This window comes from Canis lupus, chromosome 15, assembly GCF_048164855.1.
Source record: "Canis lupus baileyi chromosome 15, mCanLup2.hap1, whole genome shotgun sequence".
Taxonomy (NCBI): Eukaryota; Metazoa; Chordata; class Mammalia; order Carnivora; family Canidae; genus Canis; species Canis lupus.
This window is the reverse complement of record NC_132852.1, coordinates 14,934,022-14,961,866: the sequence shown is the minus strand read 5'-3', so window position 1 is coordinate 14,961,866 and position 27,845 is coordinate 14,934,022. Positions and strand designations below refer to the sequence as shown.

General features: G+C 41.3%; 1 protein-coding gene and 1 long non-coding RNA gene across 2 annotated transcripts in view; one reads left to right on the top strand and one right to left on the bottom strand.

Annotated features, from left to right (window-relative positions):
* The window catches only part of ENPP6 (ectonucleotide pyrophosphatase/phosphodiesterase 6), a 112,525-nt gene extending 104,147 nt beyond the window's left edge, over positions 1-8,378 (top strand). Inside the window, exons 7-8 of the mRNA XM_072775929.1 lie at positions 88-211; positions 4,854-8,378. Of these exons, the coding sequence (XP_072632030.1) occupies positions 88-211; positions 4,854-5,059 (330 nt within the window). The 3' untranslated portion in view covers positions 5,060-8,378. The remainder of the gene's footprint in view (positions 1-87; positions 212-4,853) is intronic.
* LOC140604646 (uncharacterized) overlaps positions 1-26,782 on the bottom strand; it is a 34,882-nt gene extending 8,100 nt beyond the window's left edge. Inside the window, exon 1 of the long non-coding RNA XR_012007463.1 lies at positions 26,448-26,782. This is a non-coding gene — a long non-coding RNA (uncharacterized lncRNA). The remainder of the gene's footprint in view (positions 1-26,447) is intronic.
* Positions 26,783-27,845: the final 1,063 nt, after the last annotated feature.

Below are 27,845 nucleotides of genomic sequence, written 5' to 3'. Positions count from 1 at the left end.
CTTACACTGGGGGGTAGTTTGGGCCAGATGCTCACTCCTCACGATGGTTGGGGCACGGTGTGACATAACTGCCTTGCTTGGTTTCAGAATCGAGAGACACTTCCTTTTTGGATGAACAGCACTGGCAGGAGGGAAGGCTGGCAGCACGGGTGGCACGGCTATGACAACGAGCTCATGGACATGCGTGGCATCTTCCTGGCCTTTGGACCCGGTAGGCAAGAAATGACCCAATTCTTTGTCCTCTGTTCCCAAGGAAGTGTCTCCGGTAGGGGCCGATAGCACTAATAAAGGCCGAGGTGATTTCTTTATGGACCCTCTTTATGAGCAAAGCTGAGCAAACCCAGCTGGTCTCCATGAAACATCTTTGGCTGGCTGGCTTGCTTTCAAATGCTTCTTAGGTTTGGCAAATGTGGCCAAATACTTTTCCTTGTAAATTTTAAATCTTGAGTGCAGTGAAGAAAATGTATTCCACATGTTTGTGATTCATTTTTGACTTAATTCATCAAAATGTTATTTCACAGCTATCTGATGTCCAGGAAAGCTTATCAGACCCCAGGTTGCTGACAGCTGTGAGTCTCAGAGTTGACGTGATCGCTTCACAGGGTCTGACTCTTCCACAGTTCCTGTCTAGAGCACCCACCTCAGTGGGGTCATTCAGTTTAGGGCCTAACCAGAAGCTGGGATGTGCTCAAAGCTAGCCTGGAAAATGACCTTGAGACTGACTTTGAGAATGAGCCAGAAGGCCCAGGGGTATCTTGGATGAAAGGAAATTTACTCTGCCATCCTAGACCAGATAAACTTCTGAGGCTGGAATAGAGGGAAGATGTAAAGGGTCTATTTGGTCATTTGCTTTAACTGACAGAGGACTGTAAATTCACATTGTGGAAAAATTTGTCAAACACTCTGGAGATCATTCTATGACCCAAATGCCTTTCGTTCGTTCTTTCTTTCTTTCTTTCTTTCTTTCTTTCTTTCTTTTTTTTTCCTTCTTTCTTTTTTAAAGTAGATGTGGGAGAGACAGTCAACAGCTATCAACCATCAGTTGACAGGATCATAAGCTGGTCTTCTCTCTTACTACTTGTCCACTCTCCTTACTATATGTAATAAACTACCCCAACATCCATATTCCAAATGCCATTTTTCTGAACATAGATTGGAATGTTTCAGCCCATGAAAGCCCATGCTTTCCTTTCAAAGTATAGGTTAGTAGTCATGCCTAGAAGGTCTGCTGTTCTTTTTGATGTAGCAAGACAAAGATACATGTCAACCCCTTTCATTCCATCTGCCTTGGGTGATTTACCACAAAATAGCTGCTGAGAACAATTGGGTGTCCATTTCTGCATTCTCCTTGGGAGCCCCTGGCCTCCTGAGCTTAGGGAACACACTGCTCCAGATCCTTTCCCACATGTGCTCCAAGTTCCCAAGTCCTGAATAAGTAAGCATCAGTACCAGTAGCAGCAGGCATTTATAGAGTGCTAACTAGGTTCACAACATTGGTCTAAGAGAGTTCAGAGGATGCTGAAGCGGATTGCCATCAAGCAATGATAGTTAGCAGGTGCTCCCTGGCAACCAAGCCTCAGGTCAGATATAACTTCTTATTCAGCATTAATTAATATAACCTCTAAATTCAACATTAATTCTCCAAAGAGTTCAAAAACATAATGTGGGACGGAGCCTTAAGGACTTTGTTGAGGTCAACTGTTGGTTAGATGAGGTTGGAGACCTTCCAGGGCCTTGGCCTTTATACGGAAGAACATTAAACTTCAGGGTGCTATTCAAAAGCATCACCTCCTTCTTCCTTAGAGGAGAGAAATGAGATCATGAATGCAAACAGTTGTCAGTTGAAGGAGTGTTTATAAACAAGAGTCTCGGGCATAAAGAGGAAGGAAATCTAGCCTCAAACCAAAATTTTAAAACAAAGTACCCAAAGCCACATTAGTTTAAAGTTCAATTCAGAGGGGAAACTTTGTCCATCAACAAAGGGCTCCATCATATGCTCCTTTAAAACTAAAAGCCTTAGTCTTTTATAGACAGGTAGATGACCCCTGATGAAAATGGACTGGGCCAATTGCAAAAACGTTTCCAGGCAGATACTGCCTTGAGAGCCTCCCACAAACCATCACGTTTCTGGCTCCAATTCTCATGAAAGATTGAACAGCTTTGCACACTGCCTGTTTACTCAGAAGGAAATCTAAGAGTGAGGCCTTTAATAGCTATCTAGCTGCACTTTGAGATAAAGGTACATCCCTCCTGATTAATTATATGCGCTTCTCGCTTAGGGAGGAAGCTGGGCATCATTGCGGCTGCCCAGATACAGCTTTAGACGTCAGTAAGTCTGGTCCAGCAAAAAGAAAAGGAAATAATTCTGGAAGATAGCCTCTCTCTGGTTAATACCAGTTTCTAATTTGAACAACCTAATCTTGCCCTGGAGAACTCCACATTTTAAGATAAGACAGCAGGAGTGTGATTCAGTGAGCTGCCTGTGAGCTAGCAAGCCTCCCCCGGAAAGCAGCCCAAGGTGGCCAGGCATGGCATGGGCTAGCAGAACCTCTTCTCTTTAGGAGAAACAGTTTCAATATCCACAAAATTTAAATTCATGGAAATAACCTGGATTCCCAGCCCAGGTGCAAAAATGCCACCTTGAGTTAGCAGAGCTCGGCCAGGTCCTCCGCAACTGGATCTGGCATTGTTTCGCTGTGCAGGAATTTTCTAGAAGCTCTCATTCTAGCCTGGATCTTCTAGTCATTGGGCCCAAAGTCCCAGCACTGCAGCATAGGAAGTCATGAACCCGATGGGGTGGGACAGAAACCCAATTCTCCTTCCTGCTTACGTGCATAGGATTAACTTCTGTACTTTTCAATGTAAAATCTTTTCTAATTTAAAAAAATTTTTTTGTCAGCAGAGCTTGATCTCGGTTCTTCCCGCCATATGTTAAAGACATGGGTATTTGGAGGGCTGGGGAAGGATATGTTGGGTTTACTGTTGTCTGCCAACCACACACCCTCCCCACCCACAAGGACTTGGTCACCAGGTGCTGGGGCAGTGTGGTCGTCACGTCCAAGTCCATGCCAAGTAGGAAGGAGAGAGAGGAGTTGCTTCCACCTTCCTGGGACAACCTTTCCATGGATTTCTCATACCACAGCTGATTCTTCTCTGGGGAAGTCTGACCACTGTTCTTACCTAATCGTAATTGCCTTGCTATTAAGGCTCTTCTCCAGGGAGGTTCTGGATTTTAACTAGTTTTTACCATGAGGTGATATTGCCTTATTCCTTATCCTTCCTGCCTCAAAAGTGAATTGAACCATCCAAATAATTTAAATGAATATTTTCAGTCCCTAGTTTGCCCTTGCTGGGTGTTTATTCTACACGCTTATTAATAACTACCAGTCATTGAGCGAATGTGGTACGCTTGGAACTATGGTTTAAAATGGTACCTTTTTCATGCCCATTTCCTGAGCTTATCCAGCTAAGTAAGTGACTGTGGGCTGGTTGTAGAGCCTATTAATTTCTTATACTAAAGTCAACATTAATTCTCCAAAGTGAACAAAACCCATCATTTGGGAAGTTGCCCCGGATCTAACATATTCTATGGCAGCTTTCTGAATATGACTTTCTGTATTTGTAATTTCAGGGTTAATATAAGAGCAGGATTTGGTGTTGGCACTTCTGGATTATGTCGCCATTGGCGCTTGTTTGCTTTTTAAATAAAGTATGTGTGATCATTTTAGCAAAGCAATTATAAAGGATTATTTTCTAAGGTAGAAAATAAAAGTGGGCTTTACAGCCCCCAAACTACCCTTTTCCTTTCAAAGTCTTGCACGAACTAAAAATACATGCAGAGCCCTTTATTGATGGATAAATTCTCCTTCTTGAATTCAAGCTCAATGGAACTCTGGTTTGGGGCCCATGAGGGAAACTGCCATGTACACTACTAACCTCTTATACTCACTCTTTGAACAGACAAGTACTTCGCATCCAGCCTCTTCTCTGCCTCCTGTAGAGAAGGCAAAGGTGCACTCTCTTGATTGAAACCCCTCTGTACTTCCTGTGCTGTGACCAGCTAGCCCTGACCTTTATATTCCTGCATCACCCCTGGAGCAGCCTCTGGGTGGAAGCACAATACTCTTGTCCACCAGAGCTCTCAGAGCCTTCATCTGGGTCCCTAGCTCCAATACCAGTTTGCTGGAAAACATTCCACTCGGCTAAGTTATTTTATCTGCCAGTGAAAGACTCTAAAGGAGTATTCAGTTGATTTTCCAAACATATTTAAGAAACCACTGCTCTTGCTTCTGAGTTAGGCAGCACAGAGGAAACCCTACAGGTTCACGTTCTATTAAAGCCCTGAGACCTTGATGTGGCAGGAAAATGAAGAAATATTTTTGAGTGGCTATGGGGGCCCCGGCCAACCAGTTGTTGCTAGATAGATGTCCTGTAAGATAAGCATACCGTGTGATTGGGGTTTGAGGAGCTCAACAAGACAGTCAACCTTCTGTGACCACACTTGCTCTCCAGTGCTCTGCAGGAATCAGCAGCAAAAATGGAGATGCCCTTCTGCCTCTCCGAGATAGCTCTGCTGTCAGAAAGGGACCACAGTTTCTCACAAAGACGGTCTGCTGATTTGTCTTTTTAAAGAAACTCATCTCCATGAGGCATAGAAAGCAGCTTCCTTTTATAAGCTATACCCCTTCTAGATACCTTCCCAAGTTCACAATGACTTGGCCATGCCCCATCGACAGCTGATTTCTAGTCCCAAAGCTGCCTGGAGCCCGAGTGTAATTCCCTGTGCTGTGGCTCAGCCCCTTTCTGCCCAGGAAGTGGCTGTGACAACTTGTTTGCTTGCCTTTCCCTTGCAGATTTTAAATCCAACTTCAGAGCTGCTCCAATCAAATCCGTGGATGTCTACAACGTCATGTGCAACGTGGCAGGCATCACTCCCCTGCCCAACAATGGGTCCTGGTCTAGGGTGATGTGCATGCTGAAAGACCAGGCCAGCTCGGCTCTGTCTGTCCAACCGAGCAGCTGTGTTCTGGTCTTGATTCTCCTCCTACTATTTGCATAGATGCTGCTATTGTCGTTTCCAAACACTCAGCCAAGTGTGCCTCCACGGTGGGGCAGTTTTCATTTTCTATTTGAATAATAGCTTCATTAACACAATCAAGGCCACAAAAATTGTAAATATACTGTTCTTGGATGATTCCATACATAAAAGTCCTTACTTCTTAAAAAAAGGAAAAAAAGAAAAGAAAAGAACGAAAAGAAAGCACCAAAAACCCCAAGCTTTATTTTTTCTGGAAGTAAGGAAAACTCTAGCTTTTCATTGGTTTAACTATATGTCATTTCTGCATCCTTTTCCTGCAGTTACTCAGATGAACTGTCTGAGTAGGAGCCTATCCCTGGGGCAAAAAGACTGTAAGTGGATATTGCATGGAGTCTTGGGCTCCTCTCTGTCCTGCCTTGCACAAAGCAGGCCCTCGTCTGTGTACGGTCCACACCCAGAAGCCATCCTTGGGGTCTATGGCCACAATCCTGTACTTTTTCCATCCCAGAAAAAGGAAGTCCATATAAAAACAATAGCTGTTTTTATGGTCCAGCTCATGGTCCAGCTCATGGAGTTTTTTCATTTTATACCAAGTCCCAGAAAAGGCATATTTTAGCTTGGACCACCAATCAAAAGCACTAAGGATTGAAGAACTCATAGAACAAGGGGAAAAATGTGGGTGCCCTGCCAGTCTTGAGTGCAGAAAAATTTCTCCCTTGCCTTGAGGGGCAGAAAAGTTTGCAGTGGACCCAGGCTTCTGTGAGGCTTATCACAAGTCTGTCACAACATGGCAGGCCCTGCATGTGTGGGTGGACTAATGATCCCCAGACAGACAGCCTATAGCAAAACCTGGCCTATCATTACAGTCGGATACAGTCATTACACATCTTGCTGATGACTTGTGGACATGTTTTGCAGAAGTCTCCGTTCTCTGCTTGGAATGGTGGAGCATTAAACATAAGTTCTATGCACCAGGAGTCTGGAGCAAGGCCTGTTGAATAATCCCAGCAAAGCGTACCCTGCGGGACCCAGAATCCCAAGGAAAATAGTGGGAGTGGGGGTGGGGTGGGGAGGGGGGGGGACACGATGGAACCCTTGGTCACTAACCAATTAGCCATTTGATTAGGAAACAGTTTGGTCGAAGTGCCACCTCAGGGGCCTACATTTTTTGGAAACCCCTAAGAGCCACTGAGCCGGAGTTTGAATGTTTTCAGTTTAGTCATCCAGATTTGCTGTAGGAAATCTTGCGGTGAAACAAAGAATAACTGCATGTTTAAGTGATCAGAGTCACATACACATATCGTTGCATTAACAGTGAGTTTGCACTAAATGGGGCACAGCTGCAAAAGAGACTGTCAGGAAGACACAGCACATCAGGTCCCCACAGGATAATGAAGCCCTTTTATAGTGTTTGCCTTGAGAAATGAACGTCACTCACCCTGATCCGAGAAGGCTGGGAGCATCTCAGCACCTTAAATCATGAGAGCAAAAAATCACTACTTAAAAAAAAAAATATATATATATATATGTATATATATATATACATATATATATATATATGCCAAATTTGTCATCACAAAAGATTTCTACGGATTTATGTAATATGTTTTATAAGTGCCAACAAACCATCGAATCAATTAGAAAGAAGGCAAATCAGCCTTTGTTATTTGGCTGAAAGCAAACTGGTGCTCTCAGAACATTGGGCGGTGGCTGTTGAAAGGCATCCATTGTTCAAAGTGTCCTTTCTCCCGAAAGGACGGTGTCCTGATGAATTCAGTGGAGCCCACCTTCCTGCCTTATGAAGGAAGGATCGCTAGAGAAGATATCCAAGTGATTCAGTTCAAAGTGGATCATCAAAATCAAAAGAGTACAAACACGCACATGCTCTTACATTTGCCTTTCTTGCTCTGTTCTACCCTTTCCCCCTCACTCATCTTTAAAAACTTCAAGTTACACACCAAAATCTCAGATATTTGTCTGACAAAGTGTAGCTAATAAATAATCTTAAATAGATGAATAAGAGTAAGATACATTTGGAATCATGAATATTGGTAAAGAATAAAGAAAATTCAGACACTAAGCGGAGAAAAAAACTTTTTTCTAAAGTAATGCATACATTTTAGCAGCCTAATTATTTGGCTAGAATGTTTTCCCTTTGATTTTTATTTTAAAACTTTATTTTAAAGTTACATTTTTTCCCCAGGAAAATTCTTTCTCTAAACGTGTTCTGTTCCTTTGGAGTAAAATCTCGTACATGTAGACGCCTTTTCTCCTGGATTATTTTGCGACTTCACTGCTAATTCTGGGGGGAGGATAATTGGGTTGACCTGAAAATACTGAAGATAAACCAAAGGAATGATCCTTACCTTAAAGATGAGATGAATGGCTACTTTTCCCTGCCCAGTGTCTAATTTCCAAAACCCAATTCAATTAGTTCTGAAGACCTAAGCATAAATTTGCACAGGCCCAGGGAATTGCTTCTCGTCTCAAAGAGCTCTGATTAGAGAGTCCCAACTCTTTCTACTTTTAAAGAGAACTTGGAAATGCACATTGATCTGAGTTCAGTCACTGACGGCCGTTTTGGAAACTTCTGGGATTATAGGTATCATCTGACCTGCTGCCAGAGATGTAGATTCAGGGGATCTGGGTGGGACCTCGGGCAACACTTATAGGTTTGGGTTTGCTTGAAGGTGAAAAGGGTTCTGGTTTGACCTTGGTAGACTTGAGCAGTTTCATAATCCACCAGTTTCTCCAGAGGCCATTGGACTGGCATCGGCTACTGGTCCCAGCCGGGTCAAGCTTCAGCTCTCTCTAAACCAAAGCAGATCTGCAAGCCCCAGGGATGGAGAGAAGCACCCAAAGGGGCAAACTTGGCTTCTCTCCATCCCATTCCTATGAGTCTAAGATTTCCAAGAGTGTTATCAAACAAACTCATAGACATATTTTATGAATTTTCTAAAAAAGTGTTTTTGCATTTCTGTAAATATCAAGAGATTTCCTAATGTGGTTGTGTGTTTAATCTTTTTAAACAATTTGTGATAGACCAAAGTCAGCTCTTGTAAACTATTTGCTAGAAGGAAGGGAGGTGGTAGCCTTGACAGACTGGTTAAAAAACATGTGAAACTCGGTCTCAGGTGTATGCTGTGAAAAATGTACTTGTGTGTGTGTTGCTTTGAAATCATAAAATAGCACCTAGTGCAGTGCTTCAAATGTTTAATAAATGTTCCATAAATATGTGTTGAATGAAAAAAAGAATAAATCTCATTAAGGAGACCTGCTTACACCTCAGATATTCTCTTTGCCTATAGTTCCACAAATTAAAAGAATGATTCATTTTTGGCTTGCTGTCTTTTCTTACACTCAATTGATGATATAATTATCCTTTGATCCATGGATTAAACATATTCAGTCCCAGGCTTATGAATTTGATGTTGGGGGGAAGGAAGGAAAAAAGGAAGGAAAGAAGGAAGAAGGAAGGGAGATTAGATTTTGAATATACTAAGCATATTTACTTTTAGAATAATAGCTTTACCAAAATTTAATTCATATAATTTATCCACTTAAAGTGTACAAGTCATCAGCTTGAGTTGAGTCACAGAATTGTGCAACCATCACCACAATTTTTTTTTTTTTTTTTTTTTTATTTTTTATTGGTGTTCAATTTACTAACATACAGAATAACACCCAGTGCCCGTCACCCATTCACTCCCACCGCCCGCCCTCCTCCCCTTCTACCACCCCTAGTTCGTTTCCCAGAGTTAGCAGTCTTTACGTTCTGTCTCCCTTTCTGATATTTCCCACACATTTCTTCTCCCTTCCCTTATTTTCCCTTTCACTATTATTTATATTCCCCAAATGAATGAGAACATATAATGTTTGTCCTTCTCCGACTGACTTACTTCACTCAGCATAATACCCTCCAGTTCCATCCACGTTGAAGCAAATGGTGGGTATTTGTCATTTCTAAGAGCTGAGTAATATTCCATTGTATACATAAACCACATCTTCTTTATCCATTCATCTTTCGTTGGACACCGAGGCTCCTTCCACAGTTTGGCTATAGTGGCCATTGCTGCTAGAAACATCGGGGTGCAGGTGTCCCGGCGTTTCATTGCATTTGTATCTTTGGGGTAAATCCCCAACAGTGCAATTGCTGGGTCGTAGGGCAGGTATATTTTTAACTGTTTGAGGAACCTCCACACAGTTTTCCAGAGTGGCTGCACCAGTTCACATTCCCACCAACAGTGTAAGAGGGTTCCCTTTTCTCCGCATCCTCTCCAACATTTGTTGTTTCCTGCCTTGTTAATTTTCCCCATTCTCACTGGTGTGAGGTGGTATCTCATTGTAGTTTTGATTTGTATTTCCCTGATGGCAAGTGATGCAGAGCATTTTCTCATATGCATGTTGGCCATGTCTATGTCTTCCTCTGTGAGATTTCTGTTCATGTCTTTTGCCCATTTCATGATTGGATTGTTTGTTTCTTTGGTGTTGAGTTTAATAAGTTCTTTATAGATCTTGGAAACTAGCCCTTTATCTGATATGTCATTTGCAAATATCTTCTCCCATTCTGTAGGTTGTCTTTGAGTTTTGTTGACTGTATCCTTTGCTGTGCAAAAGCTTCTTATCTTGATGAAGTCCCAATAGTTCATTTTTGCTTTTGTTTCTTTTGCCTTTGTGGATGTATCTTGCAAGAAGTTACTATGGCTGAGTTCAAAAAGGGTGTTGCCTGTGTTCTTCTCTAGGATTTTGATGGAATCTTGTCTCACATTTAGGTCTTTCATCCATTTTGAGTTTATCTTTGTGTATGGTGAAAGAGAGCGGTCTAGTTTCATTCTTCTGCATGTGGATGTCCAATTTTCCCAGCACCATTTATTGAAGAGACTGTCTTTCTTCCAATGGATAGTCTTTCCTCCTTTATCGAATATTAGTTGCCCATAAAGTTCAGGGTCCACTTCTGGATTCTCTATTCTGTTCCACTGATCTATGTGTCTGTTTTTGTGCCAGTACCACACTGTCTTGATGACCACAGCTTTGTAGTACAACCTGAAATCTGGCATTGTGATGCCCCCAGATATGGTTTTCTTTTTTAAAATTCCCCTGGCTATTCGGGGTCTTTTCTGATTCCACACAAATCTTAAAATAATTTGTTCTAACTCTCTGAAGAAAGTCCATGGTATTTTGATAGGGATTGCATTAAACGTGTATATTGCCCTGGGTAACATTGACATTTTCACAATATTAATTCTGCCACTCCATGAGCATGGAATATTTTTCCATCTCTTTGTGTCTTCCTCAATTTCTTTCAGAAGTGTTCTATAGTTTTGAGGGTATAGATCCTTTACATCTTTGGTGAGGTTTATTCCTAGGTATCTTATGCTTTTGGGTGCAATTGTAAATGGGATTGACTCCTTAATTTCTCTTTCTTCAGTCTCATTGTTAGTGTATAGAAATGCCACTGACTTCTGGGCATTGATTTTGTATCCTGCCACGCTACCGAACTGCTGTATGAGTTCTAGCAATCTTGGGGTGGAGACTTTTGGGTTTTCTATGTAGAGTATCATGTCATCGGCGAAGAGAGAGAGTTTGACTTCTTCTTTGCCAATTTGAATGCCTTTAATGTCTTTTTGTTGTCTGATTGCTGAGGCTAGGACTTCCAGTACTATGTTGAACAGCAGTGGTGAGAGTGGACATCCCTGTCTTGTTCCTGATCATAGGGGAAAGGCTCCCAGTGCTTCCCCATTGAGAATGATATTTGCTGTGGGCTTTTCATAGATGGCTTTTAAGATGTCGAGGAATGTTCCCTCTATCCCTACACTCTGAAGAGTTTTAATCAGGAATGGATGCTGTATTTTGTCAAATGCTTTCTCTGCATCCAATGAGAGGATCATATGGTTCTTGGTTTTTCTCTTGCTGATATGATGAATCACATTGATTGTTTTACGGGTGTTGAACCAGCCTTGTGTCCCAGGGATAAATCCTACTTGGTCATGGTGAATAATTTTCTTAATGTACTGTTGGATCCTATTGGCCAGTATCTTGTTGAGAATTTTTGCATCCATGTTCATCAGGGATATTGGTCTGTAATTCTCCTTTTTGGCGGGGTCTTTGTCTGGCTTTGGAATTAAGGTGATGCTGGCTTCATAGAACGAATTTGGAAGTACTCCATCTCTTTCTATCTTTCCAAACAGCTTTAGGAGAATAGGTATGATTTCTTCTTTAAACGTTTGATAAAATTCTCCTGGGAAGCCATCTGGCCCTGGACTCTTGTGTCTTGGGAGGTTTTTGATGACTGCTTCAATTTCCTCCCTGGTTATTGGCCTGTTCAGGTTTTCTATTTCTTCCTGTTCCAGTTTTGGTAGTTTGTGGCTTTCCAGGAATGTGTCCATTTCTTCTAGATTGCCTAATTTATTGGCGTATAGCTGTTCATAATATGTTTTTAAAATCGTTTGTATTTCCTTGGTGTTGGTAGTGATCTCTCCTTTCTCATTCATGATTTTATTAATTTGAGTCTTCTCTCTCTTCTTTTTAATAAGGCTGGCTAATGGTTTATCTATCTTATTAATTCTTTCAAAGAACCAACTCCTGGTTCTGTTGATCTGTTCCACAGTTCTTCTGGTCTCGATTTCGTTGAGTTCTGCTCGAATCTTTATTAACTCCCTTCTTCTCTTGGGTGTAGGATCTATTTGCTGTTTTTTCTCTAGCTCCTTTATGTGTAAGGTTAGCTTTTGTATTTGAGTTCTTTCCAGTTTTTGAATGGATGCTTGTATTGCGATGTATTTCCCCCTTAGGACTGCTTTTGCTGCATCCCAAAGATTTTGAACGGTTGTATCTTCATTCTCATTAGTTTCCATGAATCTTTTTAATTCTTCCTTAATTTCCTGGTTGACCCTTTTATCTTTTAGCAGGATGGTCCTTAACCTCCATGTGTTTGAGGTCCTTCCAAACTTCTTGTTGTGATTTAGTTCTAATTTCAAGGCATTATGGTCCGAGAATATGCAGGGGACAATCCCAATCTTTTGGTATCGGTTCAGACCCGATTTGTGACCCAATATGTGGTCTATTCTGGAGAAAGTTCCATGTGCGCTTGAGAAGAATGTGTATTCAGTTGAGTTTGGATGTAAAGTTCTGTAGATATCTGTGAAATCCATCTGGTCCAGTGTATCATTTAAAGCTCTTGTTTCTTTGGAGATGTTTTGCTTAGAAGACCTATCGAGTATAGAAAGAGCTAGATTGAAGTCACCAAGTATAAGTGTATTATTATCTAAGTATTTCTTCACTTTGGTTAATAATTGATTTATATATTTGGCAGCTCCCACATTCGGAGCATATATATTGAGGATTGTTAAGTCCTCTTGTTGAATAGATCCTTTAAGTATGATATAGTGTCCCTCTTCATCTCTCACTACAGTCTTTGGGGTAAATTTTAGTTTATCTGATATAAGGATGGCTACCCCTGCTTTCTTTTGAGGACCATTCGAATGGTAAATGGTTCTCCAACCTTTTATTTTCAGGCTGTAGGTGTCCTTCTGTCTAAAATGAGTCTCTTGTAGACAGCAAATAGATGGGTCCTGCTTTTTTATCCAGTCTGAAACCCTGCGCCTTTTGATGGGGTCATTAAGCCCGTTCACATTCAGAGTTACTATTGAGAGATATGATTTTAGTGTCATCATGATATCTATTCAGTCTTTGTTTTTGTGGACTGTTCCACTGAACTTCTTCTTAAAGGGGAATTTTAAGAGGCCCCCTTAAAATTTCTTGCAGAGCTGGTTTGGAGGTCACATATTCTTTTAGTTGCTGCCTGTCTTGGAAGCTCTTTATCTCTCCTTCCATTTTGAATGAGAGCCTTGCTGGATAAAGTATTCTTGGTTGCATGTTCTTCTCATTTAGGGCCCTGAATATATCCTGCCAGCCCTTTCTGGCCTGCCAGGTCTCTGTGGAGAGGTCTGCTGTTACCCTAATACTCCTCCCCATAAAAGTCAGGGATTTCTTGTCTCTTGCTGCTTTAAGGATCTTCTCCTTATCTTTGGAATTTGCAAGCTTCACAATTAAATGTCGAGGTGTTGAACGGTTTTTATTGATTTTAGGGGGGGATCTCTCTATTTCCTGGATGTGAATGCCTGTTTCCCTTCCCAGATTAGGAAAGTTTTCAGCTAGAATTTGTTCAAATACATATTCTGGCCCTCTGTCCCTTTCGGCGCCCTCGGGAACCCCAATTAAACGTAGGTTTTTCTTCCTCAGGCTGTCGTTTATTTCCCTTAATCTATCTTCATGGTCTTTTAATTGTTTGTCTCTTTTTTCCTCAGTTTCCCTCTTTGCTATCAACTTGTCTTCTAGGTCACTCACTCGTTCTTCCACCTCGTTAACCCTCGTCGTTAGGACTTCTAGTTTGGATTGCATCTCATTCAATTGATTTTTAATTTCTGCCTGATTAGCTCTAAATTCTGCAGTCATGAAGTCTCTTGAGTCCTTTATACTTTTTTCTAGAGCCACCAGTAGCTGTATAATAGTGCTTCTGAATTGGCTTTCTGACATTGAATTGTAATCCAGATTTTGTAACTCTGTGGGAGAGAGGACTGTTTCTGATTCTTTCTTTTGAGGTGAGGTTTTCCTTCTAGTCATTTTGCTCAGTGCAGAGTGGCCAAAAGCAAGTTGTATTGGGAAAAAGAGAAAAAGAGAGGAGAGAAAGAAGGAAAGAAAAGAGAAAGAGGAAAAAAAAAGGGAAGAAAAAGAAAAAAAAAAACGAAAAAAAAAAAAAAAAAGAAGAAAAAGAGAAAGAAAAAGAAAGGAGAAAAAAAAGGGGGTGGGGGAAGGAAACAAATCAAAAAGCAAAACAAAACAAAAACAAAAACAAAAAAACAAACAAAAAAAGAACCACCGGGGAGTATCTTCTGATTCTGTGTACTTTAAGTCCCATCACCACAATTTGAGAACATTTTTACCACCCCTAAAGAACTCTATATCCACAAGACTTAGGGGGTCAGTCCCCATTTCCTGCCCACCCACCCACCCACTCCACCACCACCACCCTCCTTGGGCCACCACTAAGTTACATTCTGTCTCTACAGGTTTGCTTATTTGAAGTATTTCATTAAAATGGAATAACACTATGCTGTCTTCTGTGGCTGGCTTCTTTCACTCAGCATAAGGGTTTCAAAGTTTTTGCATGAATCAGTACTTCGTTTTTTTTATTTCCAAATAATACTCCATGTATGGAGTGGGTACATTTTATTTATCCATTATTTAGTTGATGGACAATTGGTTTTTTTTCTCACTTAATGGTATGAACATTGGTACTCTGGACATTCATGTAGGAGTTTTTGTGGACATATGTTTGCATTTGTTTGGAGAATATACCTGGAGTAGGATTGCAGGGTCATATGCTAACTCCATATTAAACTTTTGAGGAACTATCAGACCATTTTCCAAATTGGCTGCACCATTTTGCATTCCCACCAGCAGTGTAAGAGAGTGCAAGTTTCTCCACATCCTCACCAACACTTGGAATCATGTCTTTTATTATTATTATTATTATTATTATTATTATTATTATTATTATTTTAGCCATCTTAGCAGGCATGATGTGAGCTCTCATTGTGGTTTTGATTTGCATTTCTCTAACAGTGAATAATGTTGGGTATCTTTTCATGTGCCTATTAGCCATTGGCAAATCCTTGCTGAAGAAATATTCATTCAAATCCTTTGCCCAGTTTTTTAAACTGGATTTTTGCTTTTTTATTATTGAGTTGTAAGAATTCTTGATATATTCTGGATGCAAGTCCCCTAGCAGATATATATTTTGCAAAAAAATTTTTCCCATACCTTGGGTTTTCTTTTCACTTTGATAGTATCCTTCATGGCACAAGTTTTTAATTTTGACAAAGTCCAATTAATCTATTTTTCCTTTTATCAGTTGTGCTTTCATGACCTATCCAAGAAGGCTTTGCCTGGCCCAAGATGGTGAAGATTTACTCCTTTAATTTATTCTAGGAGTGTTACAGTTTTAATTTATATTTAGGTCTATGATCCACTTTGAGTTAATTTTTTGTTTATGGTGTGAGGAAGTGATGCTAATGCATTTTTTGCCTGTGGATATCCAGTTGTCCCATAATTGTTTATTGCAAAGCGTATTGACTTTTTAGAGAAATGTGAAAATTATTCTGTTGGACCTAAACACTTTAAAAAAATAATCACTCCAGAAATGTGAATTTTTTTGTGCTTCAGGTTACACAAGAGTGGATATGCAATACAGTGTTGTTTCCTCATACTCCCTTTGACTAGGCTAGACCTCCGCTATAGGAGGTCTTTCCCTCTACAGACTAGCTGCACATAACACACCCTGTGGTTCTTTGTCATACTGATCAAAATTCTAATCATACAATAATTAAGGTTCTTGTTTAATATTGCTTTTCACTGGAATTTCCACTGAGAAGGGTAGTGACAGTGTCTATCTTATTCACCCAGCAAAGTGCCTGGCACACAATGGGTATTCAATGGATATTTGTTGAATGTATAAGTGACTTTGCATTATATTGCATTTCCCCCCATTTTTATAACTGCTCCCTCCTTCCCCACACACAGAAATCACACGTACTTTTTAAAGCTCCTGCTTCACCATTTTAATCTCACCTCTGATATTCTTATCTAACCCCACTTTTCCTAAGTCATTATTTATCTTGCTTTTCCTTTAGCACTGAGAAATGTTGCACCTCACAGTTATTCTTTATTTCTATTTCCTTGAATTCATACACATTCTATTTTGAATGAGTTTGTTTTGCATGCTAAATATGGAAACAATTACATTTTTCTTCTCTGTCTCACTAGATTATAGTTTTCCTGGAAGCAGAGAGCTTCCTTCCCTCCCTCCCTGCCTCTTTCTTTCTTTCCTTCCTCCCTCCCTCCCTTCCTTCTTTGGAAGGTCAGGATTTGAGGGGACCCTAATAATTAGCATTTCTGCTTCCTAACTTTGTATATAATTGAGGTAGACCCAGGGTTTGGTAGGTGGAGAGTGAAACATCACCTTTCTTGTAATTTGAACAATTTGGCTTATAGTGCCACACCTTTGAATCACACAGATTGGCCCACCAAGGCACTGCACCTGTAAGTGCTCTGCAGCCTACAAAAAGGGAAGCAAATGATGCGTCAAGCCCAAAAGCACAGAGACTAATCCACAGTAGTTCTGGAGTCAGTTCCCTGAACACTAAACACCTGCTAGGACTTTTCTTCTCTTTGCCACCCAGCACGTTCACTGGGCTGGGACAGGCTCTTAAGGAGGATCGCTCTGGTGATTCTGAAGGTCACCAAAGTGATTCAGGAGCACCCAGTGTGGCCTGATCCATGGTGAGGCCACACAGAACTGCCTGTAACTTGGCCCTTGGAAACGAGCTCCAGGTAGCTCACTTCACTTTGCCCTTGTTTGAGCCCACCTGGCTTCCCTGGCCTCTCTGCTGCACTCGGACTTGGGGCACTCCAAATGGGTTTCACATTTTTGCCAGAAGCCCTTGTAGATACGGCATAGTTCTATGAAATGACATTCTCCCAACTGTGAGTCTTAGCTTAACTCTTGGCAAAATAATGATTTTCATTCCTTTAAAAAAAAAACTTTTTAGTTATGTAATTGCCAACAGAGTTATACTCTTGGCAAGTTTAAAACACAGTCAAATAATTATATTTCATCAGGGCAGAGTCCTGGTCCAGCTTATTCACCTCTGCATATCTAGATTCTGGAACAGAGTCAGGCACATAGTAGGTTCTCAGACTTTTGAAGAATGGATGTCTAATTAAAAAAAAAAAAACAGCATACTGACTATGTCACACAGTTATTTGAAGTTCTGGAGCTTCCTTGGGGACAATCTGCCCCACATAGAATGAGACCCTTCAGAGTAAGTTCAGACTGCTAGACATAGAAGAATAGCACATACCACACCCTTTGTTATGCGCTGAACTGTTCACCTCACTCCAAAAACAGAAAAAAAAAAAGATATGTCCAAGCCCCAATCCCTGGTACCTATGAATGTGAACTTATCTGGAAATAGAGTTTTACAGATGGAATCAAGCAATATGAGGTCATACTGGATTAGGGGGACCCTACACCGATGACTGGTTTTCTAGTAAGAAGAGAGAAATTTAGAACCAGAGATATGGAGAAGAGGCCACATGGCAGCAGATGCAGAGACTGGAATGCTGGTATGTACAAGCCAAGGGACAGCAAGGATTGTTAGCAACCACCAGTGGCTGGAAGAAGCAAGGAAGGATCCTCCCCGAGAGCCTTCAGAGGGAGCGTGGCGCTGCTGACCCCTTGATTTCAGACTTCTAGCCTCTGTACTATGAGAGGCTGCCTTTCTGTTAAGATACCTAGTTTGTGGTGGTTTGTTACAGCGGTCATGGGACACTAATATACCCTTCATATTGCTTTTGGAGCCAATCCAGCTCATCAAAGATTTCTTGAGCCCCTCTTTCATACAAGGTACTGTGAATGTTTGGGAACACACTGAAGAAAAGATACCATTACTGTCCTCACTGAACTTACAATGTAATCATTTAATTTCTTCCATTTTTGAGCAGAGTTGAATTCTCCGTTCTGTGGAACGAAATGTTTCGGTTGCTACAGGCAATGCATAGAGAGAATTTCAGAGAAAACAGGAACCACACAATGAAAGAAGGCATCTGCTCTAGAACTGAGAGCTGGAAGCCAGAAGCTCACTTGCTTGTGCTCCTGAGGGCACCTCATCCATTGCCTCCTTTGGCATCTTACTCTCTCCCATTGGATGTCCCCTCTGTGATCTGCTCTTTGCCTTCTCTGTATAATTAACCCTCAGCAAAAGCAAGGATGATCATGTTACTCACCTGGTTAAAAACCACCCTTGTGTCTTTCCTTCCTCTAGAATTCAATTCCAAACCCTGCTTCCAAACCACTCCCATGGTTTGGCGTCTCCCTGCATCTCTCCGTGTTCCGTATCAAATCCTCAGCTGAGCACCGTGACTCTGACACTGGCCCTCTGTCCAGCACGCCCCTTCTCACTCTAGTGGACTTATACGTACCTTTCATGGCCTGGATTCTCTGTGAAGCCTTTGCACCTTCATGTCCTCTTATTGTTTCATTTATTACAAAGCAAGTCACACTGTAGTGTGGTATTTTTTTGCAAGTTTTCTCTGACCAGGCTGTAGGTGAAGCAGAATGGTGGGATCGTGTCTTCTCATTTTGGGAGCCCTCAAACAAAGTGTGCAGCACCCATGAGGTCGACCTCAAAATAGCTGATAATTGTCTGAAGAATAAATGAATGAATTATTGAATGAAAGAAGGAAGGAACGTACAGAGTGAAGAAGGTAGGACACTCTAATCAGAAGATACCCCAGAGTTTGGACAGAGCTTCTCATAGCAGTGAGGGCTTGGAAGAGCCAGGTGCAGGAAGGTTTTGCAGAAAGGAGCAGGGTTTGACAAATGACTAGCTATGTGACACGGGATCCAGAGGGCAGGCGTTTCTCTTTCAGCTTTTCAGCAGGCCCCCTCTTAACCATGAACAAGGGGAAGTGGAACAGATGGGAAGAAAGGAAGAAAAGATAAATTAGCTCTGTCTTCACCACGTTTAATTTGACTTTTCAACAAGACTAACACACTTGTACTATCGCTTCCCTAGGCTTGGAGGAGACAACAGAAGGGAGTTCAGAGCCTTGAACACCCAAGACATAGCATATGGAAGAAGAGAAAGGATCCCAATTACCGTTTCCTCCTTCCAACGCCTTCTGAGTCCGATTTGCCTTTGCTTCGGAAAAATGGGCAGTGGGTGGCAGGGGGAAGTGGAGAAGAGCTTCCAGAGGGAGGGGAGGGGTGTTTAAGAAGCCCCTTCCTGGGCAGTCTTGTTTATACCTCTCTTCTCTCTCCTGCCCTTCGGCTGCTTTAGGATCATCTGGCCTCAGAGTGGTGTCAGGGGACAAGCAGGAGCTGAATTTCTGCTACATCCGGGGACAAAAGTGTTCCAGAAGCACCCCTTCACTCCCACAGTTGGTGACAAGGGCCTGAGGCACAGGACTGGGATGGGGTGGGGGGATTGGAAGGGTAGAAAAAAGGAGACAAGGAACCCATTTTGCCTGCTCTTAAATGAAAGGAGCAGAAGGAACTCTGGAAGCTTATCAGAGTCCATTTCAACAAAGCAAAAGGTATTTGAGCAGTAAACATTATTTCCCCGAACCATTGTTGGGAATCTGCATGAAGTGGTAAATGGCTTATGGAAGATTCGAGCATTCCAGGATCCAGGCTGCTCTCTGCATCTGCAACTCTAAAACCAGCGCCTGCCTACCTGTTTGGTGCCTGGTTTATGAAATGCATTTTATACACAAGGTCCCTTGCTTATTGTAGGCCACCAAGGAGCCTAAAGAGTAAATGACTTGCCCAAGGTCACACAGCTAGGAAAGACAGATGCAGGTCAGCATGACTCTGGGGGAGAAGCACTGGCTTACTTAACCTGCCCTAGATCACCAGTCTCCGCTGGCACTCTCTCAAGGCAAAGTAGGGAGCTTGTCTTGCAAATAGCTTCAGACCTTCTCATAGGAACCACCTGCCATGCGCTGACACCCCAAGATCTCTCACCCTGTTTCTGGAGCTGCCACTGATGACCCCAAAGCCCATACTATACGGCCTCTATAAGCTCCTAAGACAGAATACTATGCTTATGGATGTGCGTTGTGTAACAGCCTTGGCAAATTCAAGTTTTTTTTTTTTTTTAGAGATTTATTTGTTTATTCATGATAAACATAGAGAAAGAGAGAGAGAAAGAGAGAGAGAGAGAGAGAGGCAGAGACACAGGAGGAGGGAGAAGCAGGCTCCATGTCGGGAACCCGACGTGGGACTTGATCCTGGAACTCCAGGATCGCGCCCTGGGCCAAAGGCAGGCGCCAAACCGCTGAGCCACCCAGGAATCCCCAAATTCAAGTTTTTAATTTGGGCCACAGGTTCTCAAACCTGGCCACCCAGGTTTGAGGAATTGTTTTAAAGGATTGATGTCCAGCCCCAGCCCTGGGGATTCTGACTCTTGTATGGAGGGGGCTCATGTACTGGTAATTTTTAATCTCACCAAGTGATTCTAATGTTCCACAAGAGATGAAAAAGCACCCAAGAGTAAGAAAAAATGTGATAAAAGAAGAAAAATGTGAGTAGAGACTAGGGCCTTTTAAGGATCCCAAGGGAGCCTGTATGGTTGGCCTAATTTTAATAGTAGAATTCATCTAGACTAGGAAATTTATTGTATTCTGCTATATTACAAAAAACACATCTCCGTCAGTATGCTGGAAGTTCTTTAGTGCTTTATAATAAAGATCAAAGTAATAAAATCAGCTAGAAAATGGCTTCGGTTTTGAACCAGGCCACAATGAGGATGAACACTCTCCCTCCCGTGGATCACAGATTACTTAGAGCCTCCTATGGATTGCTTGCAACTAATCTTAATCAGAAATATCTACAGGCCAAACAGGAAGCAGGTCCCTTGGTGTAGCCAGAACACAGTTTTTGGGAGAGTATGGCCAGTAGAGCAATAGGCCTTGTTTGAGGCCACAACATAGGACATGCTGTGGAGGATGAATGTAATCTGTCTTTGGGGGAAATTGTCTCACCTGGTTTACTGATCAGTTTGAACTAAGAAAATCAAGTCCAGTGATTAAATTAACACTGAGTGACTGTAAGTCCAGCAGGGACCGGACAACTTAGCATTGGGAAGCCCATGTAGGGTCAGTAAAGTTTACTACGCAAATACTCAATGCAGAAATTTTGTATCCTGAAAGGTCAGACCTGTTACTTTGTAGGAAAAGGCCATCCTGGGTGCTCTCAGGTGCCAGCTCAGTGACACATGCAAAACAGAGCTGCGGTTGCCAGGAGTCCAGAGAGGATGGGAAGGGCCAGCAGATCCATGGAGGATACATTTGTGAGGCTTTGAAGGTCACACATAACTATATGCGATTTTGCTGTGATGAAACATAAACATCCTCTATTTCTTTCCATTTAAACATAGAACGTCTCTACCCCAGCAAAAGGCTGTTACCCCAAGCAAGTGTAGTAGTGAAATGTTAGTCATCAAACCTTCAGATCCCGGTTGGGTGGTGGGACAGGGGAAGATGAACTTTTAAAGCTTAAGAACAATGATAACAATCATAAAGGACAGCATACAATTTTTACATTTCTGTACGTCAAAAATGAAACAAAGTTAAGTCAAATTGATTCCCAAACCACCACCAAAACACACTGAAAAGAATTAGTGAATGTGATAAATTGCAAAAATCCTGAATCTTTAAAAAAAAAAAAACTCATTTGACTCAGTAAGAAAATCATTAAGATCTCAGTAAATAAACCAATAAAGGGCACAGATTACTGTTCACAAATGTTTAATAAACACAACATAATTCTATACTATATACAAAATATACATGTTATATAATATATGTATAATAATTCTATAACTTCACATGTAATCAAAATTGCAAATAAATAAGATCCTATTTTTGCCTCCCACACTGGGAAAAGTTGTTTTTAACAGTTGGAGTGAGAAGATGTCAGGGGGATGTCCACTCACCTGGGAGGACACATCAGGAAAGACATGACTTTATCACATGAAATTAGCATGTCCTTCTGAGAACAATCTGACACTGTATATAAGAATCTTGAAAAATAAGCATAATAACCTTTAATCCAGCATGGATTTTCAAATGTTTTTCCAAGTTACTTACAAAGTAGTAATGCATGCACATGTTTTAAAAATCAAAAGGTGTGAAAGGGATGATAACGAAAAACAGCAACCCCGTGCTTTGTCCTTTTTTTAGTCCTCTGGGCTTGATTCCAGGCTCACAGTCCTAGGCTTGATCTTTCAGCAGTTTTTTCTCTCTAATATTTATCTCCATATTCTATCTGTAACCATTATGTTGACAACACCATCTCTATGCTTTTAGACAGTTTCTATTGAATTCTTGGGCCCACTGTACCTGCCTTCATGTCCTGTGATTCTTTCACAGGTTTTAGTCAGTGATCACCAGTGTTTAGAATATTATTGTGTCGACATTGTTTACTTTGCTATATTATCTCTTCTCTCAATAGCCATGTGTTTTTCCTAAATTAACAATTGTTTTGTTATTTTTCTCACTTACACAGTTTTCTGTACATTGTTGACCTTAAAAATAAAATTGTTAGGTGGCACTTGGGTGGCTCAGTCAGTTAAGCATCTGCCTTTGGCTCAGATCATGATCCCAGGGTCCTGGGATTGAGCCCCAGCATCAGGCTCCCTGCTCAAAGGAGAATCTGCTTCTCCCTCTGCCCTTCACCCCACTGGTGCTCTTATTGCCTCTCTCTCAAATAAATGAATAAACTCTTTATAAAAAATAAAATAAAACTTAGTTATTTTACCAGCAAAAATGGGTCCATCCAGGAATAGAGTTCCACTTTGTGACATGCGAGCCATGGCAAAACTATGGGCAAGTCCAGAGAACAAAGGAAGGGAACACTGTTTTATAAAGGAGAAAGGGGAGTTGGGAGGGGCTGTTATAAACAAAAAGTTCACTGGAGTAAACTGGAAGTTTGGAGTGGCTTCTCGTTGGCTGAGTTATGACAGTCTCTCATTGGCTGGGCTGTTGCTAGGCAAAGAGAAAATCTTTCTTTACCTGCTGGGGTAGTAAATTACAGTCTCTTCCTGTTGGGTAGGTAAAGGGCTGCAAAGAGTGATAGTGCATGAAAGTGCACCCTGCTAGCCCCATGACTCCATTTCAAATGAGGTTTCCTTCATTCAGTTTCACAATATTGATCCTTAATTATTTCCCAGTGCTCTTTCCCCATGTGTCATATGTGAACATGAGCAACCATCTCAAAACCTGTGCAACTTTATAATCAGATTAGTAGCAAAAGCAATAATTGGTACCTTCACCAAAAATCCAGGTGGGTAGCTCAAAAAGCCTGGAAGCTGCTTAAAAGATGTGAAAATTAGGGATCCCTGGGTGGCGCAGCGGTTTGGCGCCTGCCTTTGGCCCAGGGTGCGATCCTGGAGACCCGGGATCGAATCCCACATCGGGCTCCCGGTGCATGGAGCCTGCTTCTCCCTCTGCCTGTGTCTCTGCCTCTCTCTCTCTCTCTGTGACTATCATAAATAAATAAAAAAATTTAAAAAAAAAGATGTGAAAATTAAATGGTGGCTTATGGGTGAGCACCAAGACAGTACAGGTGGAAGTGGAGTTCTGAGCACATTTACAATTTTTCTTTTTTTTTAAGATTTTATTTATTCATGAGAGACACAGAGAGAGAGGCAGAGACATAGGCAGAGGGAGAAGCAGATTCCCCGCAGGAAGCACGATGCAGGACTAGATCCCAGGACCCAGGGATCACAACCTGAACTAAAGGCAGACGCTCAACTACTGAGCCATCCAGGCATCCCTTAAAATTATTCTTTAGGTTGAGAAGGATTCTGGGAAAATGAAGATGGCAGATGACAGTTTGCTTTTTTACATCCTTCTGAGTCCCCACATTAACAAGGCAGGACAACTGGATAGCAAAATCAGCAACCCATGGGCATTTACAATAATATGAGGTTAAAAAATATCTTCAGGAACTCCAAGATTCAAGTGGATGAGGACAAATGACTAATGCCTCTAAGACCTGCATCATGCCAGTGTTTGCAAAGGAAGAAGGAGACAGAAGCAAGGGAGCATCTGATGGACCTAAGAACAAGGTTAAAATAGTCATTCACTGAAAAGCAAGAAATGTCCATTTGAAGTCAACAGATGAGACTGACTAGGTTTTGGCCAATCCAACGGAGGGAAGGAGTGAGATCTATCTACCATGAATCCTTGAAACTGATGAGCCAAGGCTCACTTCTAGGACAAGGCTCAAAGCTGAGGAGAATCTGCTTAGAATTCAATCAGAATCTGGCAAGATAGGGACAATAGAAATGAGGGAAATAGAAGGTTCAGATAAGTAGGGCAGGAAAAAAGAGCCAGGAATTCTAAGAAAGCAAGCCTCCATATTTTTAGTATTACATGGAACCAACAAAAGATACCATATGAAATTTAAAAAATAATCCTGAACCACATCTCCTAAAGTGTAGAAAAACCAATTTCATATAAAAAGTGAGAAATATTAAAGTCAAATTTCATACTAAGATACCATATTGAAATGATACAAGCAGAATAATAGTGCAACCATCAATGAAAATATGTTAGAAAGGTCTAATCACAAAACAGATCAAAACCATTACTTACTATTTCGAGATGAGCTAAAATACATGAAGAAAACAATATGAGATATGAAAGAACAACATAAATCAAATTATAAAAACTAAGAAAGGATTAAACTTAAAGAATAAGAGACAAGGAAGAATCATTTCAGAACTGAAATCTAAACTAGATGGAGCAAAAAGTTAATACAACAGGTAATATTCCTAAAGTAAGAGAAAGGTAAAAGGAGAAATTTTTAAAAATCAAAATTAAATTAAGAGATTAAAAGATTCGAGAGAAAGTGACAAAATACTGAAGATAGGTAAAAAACATGTAATAGGAATGTAACATACAGTAATAGGAATCTAAGAAGAAACTGAAAGCAAAGGGATGGAACAAATCTTTAAACTACAAAGCAAATTAAAGAAAATAAATTAAGGAAAAATTGACACCGTAGTCTGAAGGAACACTTCACATACCTGAGAGTGTCAACCAGAACTGTGAATATCAAAAGCAGAAAATACCAGATTTTAAGACCAAAAAAAATTTTTTTTTTAGCTATGTAAGCAAGAAAGAGGAGGTAATTTATAATGAAAAACACTTTTCAAACACAAAATTCAGGGCAGAAGAAAACAAACTAACATATATGTGACACTAATAGAAAGAATATGTAAGCCAATGGTTTTATAACCAGCCAAACTGACTTTCAAGTATGAGAGATTCGAACTGTTATCATTATGACTGAATTTAGGCAACCCTGAGCCCATGAGTCTTTCTTGATGAATCCATTAGAGAACATGTTTCAAACAACCAACATTGCCAGGGAAACACTGAGCACTGACATAGGCCTGGGAATGAACATTAAGTAACAGTTACTATCCAACAAGGATAATGTACATGCTGTGGCCATGTGCTTTGACAGTGTAGGTGTGGAATAGTGGTTTTCAAATGGGGGGAAGGTATTTGGGGGGCATATTCTCTCCCCCTAATTTAGCTATTATCAGCCATCTTACTGGTGGTGGGATATTCAGATTGCTATTCTGAGACTACTGCGTAAGTAATGGAGCTTAAGGCATATGAATCAATATGGGATATTCTAACTCTTCCATTCCTGAATTGAGAACCAGGATTCTCTGTGTGGAAGAAAGGAGATGCAGATAAAAACTAGAAGAGGTTAAATAAAACCTGCATATCCTGAATATCAATTTGAAGTATCAGTAAAAAGTCTTAGCGATTTTATCTTAAAAAATATTTTTTTTCTAGCTCTGAACACTAAAGACTTAGAAGCAATTACATATCCAGCAACATTCCTAGTGTCTAGGTTGTGGTTTTTTAAAATACCACTTCCCACCATATCAAACCAGTGTTTCTTGAAGAAAATTTGATTTCATGTCATCCCAAATGCACACCAGAAAAAAAAGGGGGGGGGGCAAGGAAAAACCTAAAGAAAATTCAGCGAGGTATCAGCAGTTGTTTCTGGGTACTGTAGGTGATTTTCATTTTCTTCTGTATGCTTTTTTGTATTTTATAAATGTTTTATAATGAACCAATGATTGAAAAAATTGATCTCTAAAATAAAAAGATAGCAAACAAAATTATGTTATGAAAGCCCACATATAAAAATAAGTACATTTGGGACACCTGGGTGGCTCAGCGGTTGGACTGTCTGCCTTCTGCCTAGGGCGTGATCCTGGAGTCATGGGATCAAGTCCCACGTCTGGCTCCCTGCATGGAGCCTGCTTCTCCCTCTGCCTGTGTCTCTGCCTCTCTCTCTCTCTCTCTTTCTCTCTCTCTCTCTGTGTCTCTCATGAATAAATAAAATCTTTAAAAAAAATAAGTACATTAAAGTATATGTTTTGAAAGAAGATCATGAGGCCGCCAAAAGGCAGCAATTCAAAATCTTTTCTAAGGGAGCCCTGCTCTGAGGTAGCTATGCACACACTGGTCTCTCTCGACAGAAGGATCCCTTAAGTCCTTACGTAGAGCTAGCCGGGTACCACGTTACGCAACATGCAGCCCTGTGGTGTGAGACTCCGAGCTCTGCATGGGCCTGCTGCATCCCTGAACTATAACCCTCGGTCAGCTTTGTAGGCGAGCAAGAGAATGTAGGTGGGGTAAGATATCAGCTTTCACTCCAAATGCTTATCACTTGGTTCCTGGGGATTGGGATCTATAGGTTATTTCCTTCCAGAAGGCATAGCATTTTAAATAAACGTGAAACGGAAGAACTCACCTCCCACCTGAAGTCTGCCAACATGGGCACAGAATAATCCCATCTCTTCAACTGAGGCAGGAACTTGGCACAGGCCACATCTTCCATAAAATGCTTTTATCCGATCTATTATTTTCCAGTGGGTTTCAATGACCACAGCAGATGCCTGAGGTCAAGGAAGTGAAGGCACAAGAATGGCTGCCAAAGAGAGAGTGATCTAGACCCCAATTTTCTTTGCTGACTATCTGTTAGATGCCTCAATTTCCCTCCTGCCAGATGAAGGCCATCTCACTTGTTATTCATTTTGCAGGGCTGCAATGAAGGTTATGAGAAGGTGTTTATAAATACCCTCAAGGCTCTGGGGAAAGTGGCTGTATATGCAGAAGACGTCACACACACATAGCTCTCAGTGTGCACAAAAATAGAGGGAGGAAGTTCAAAAGGGGGGTTTGAGGCTTAAAAATACACCTCAGCACCATTTCTCGATTGTGGCAGGTGTTAGTTAGGTCAGTGGATGCAAATGGCTGAGAGCACAGTGCTGATAAAGTACAGGACAGAGACCATCAGCAGCCTCTGGAGCAGGCTCCACAGCACTGGGATGTGTGTGCCCATGGGCTGTCCCCTGGTCTGAATGGGGAAAACCAGATGTTCCTGGATAAGACAGCATGCATTGTTCGAGGGTCTGTGCTTGGGTTCTCAAACTTTGGTGTGTAGGAGAATCACCTAGCGATTTTGAGAAAAGGCAAACTCCTAGGCCTTAACTCCAGAAATGATCATCAGCTGATGTGGAGCTTGCCCAGGACCCTGCACTTCAATTAGCTGACTCTAATACATCCCAAGCTTGGAGAATCACTGGTCTAAATTTTACAGTCTGAAGGTTTGACACCTCTGAAGGCAGAGATGGGATGGAGCTATCCAAGTTCTAAATTTCACTTCAGAGTAGACAGTGGAGAGGACACGGGGAGTAAAACTTTCTGGGGCAAATTCTACACTACTATTAAATACAGACACTTGTGGGGATCCCTGGGTGGCTCCGTGGTTTAGTGCTTGCCTTCTGCCTGGGGCGTGATCCTGGAGTCCCGGGATCGAGTCCCGCGTTAGGCTCCCTCCATGGAGGCTGCTTCTCCTCTGCCTGTGTCTCTGCCTCTCTCTCTTTCTCTGTGTGTGTGTGTCTCTCTCTCTCATGAATAAATAAATAAAATTTTAAAAAATACAGATGATTGTGTGCCCAGAGCAGCAAATGGTAGCTGGCTGAGGTGATGTAGTCTGTTGGAGTAGATAAATAGTCTATATTCATGCTGTAAGTGTGCAAAATGCTGAAAAAGAAAACTAAAGCTGGTGGCATCACAATTACAGACTTTAGGCTCTATTATAAGGCTGTAATCAAGACAGTATGGTACTGGCGCAAAAAAAAAGATA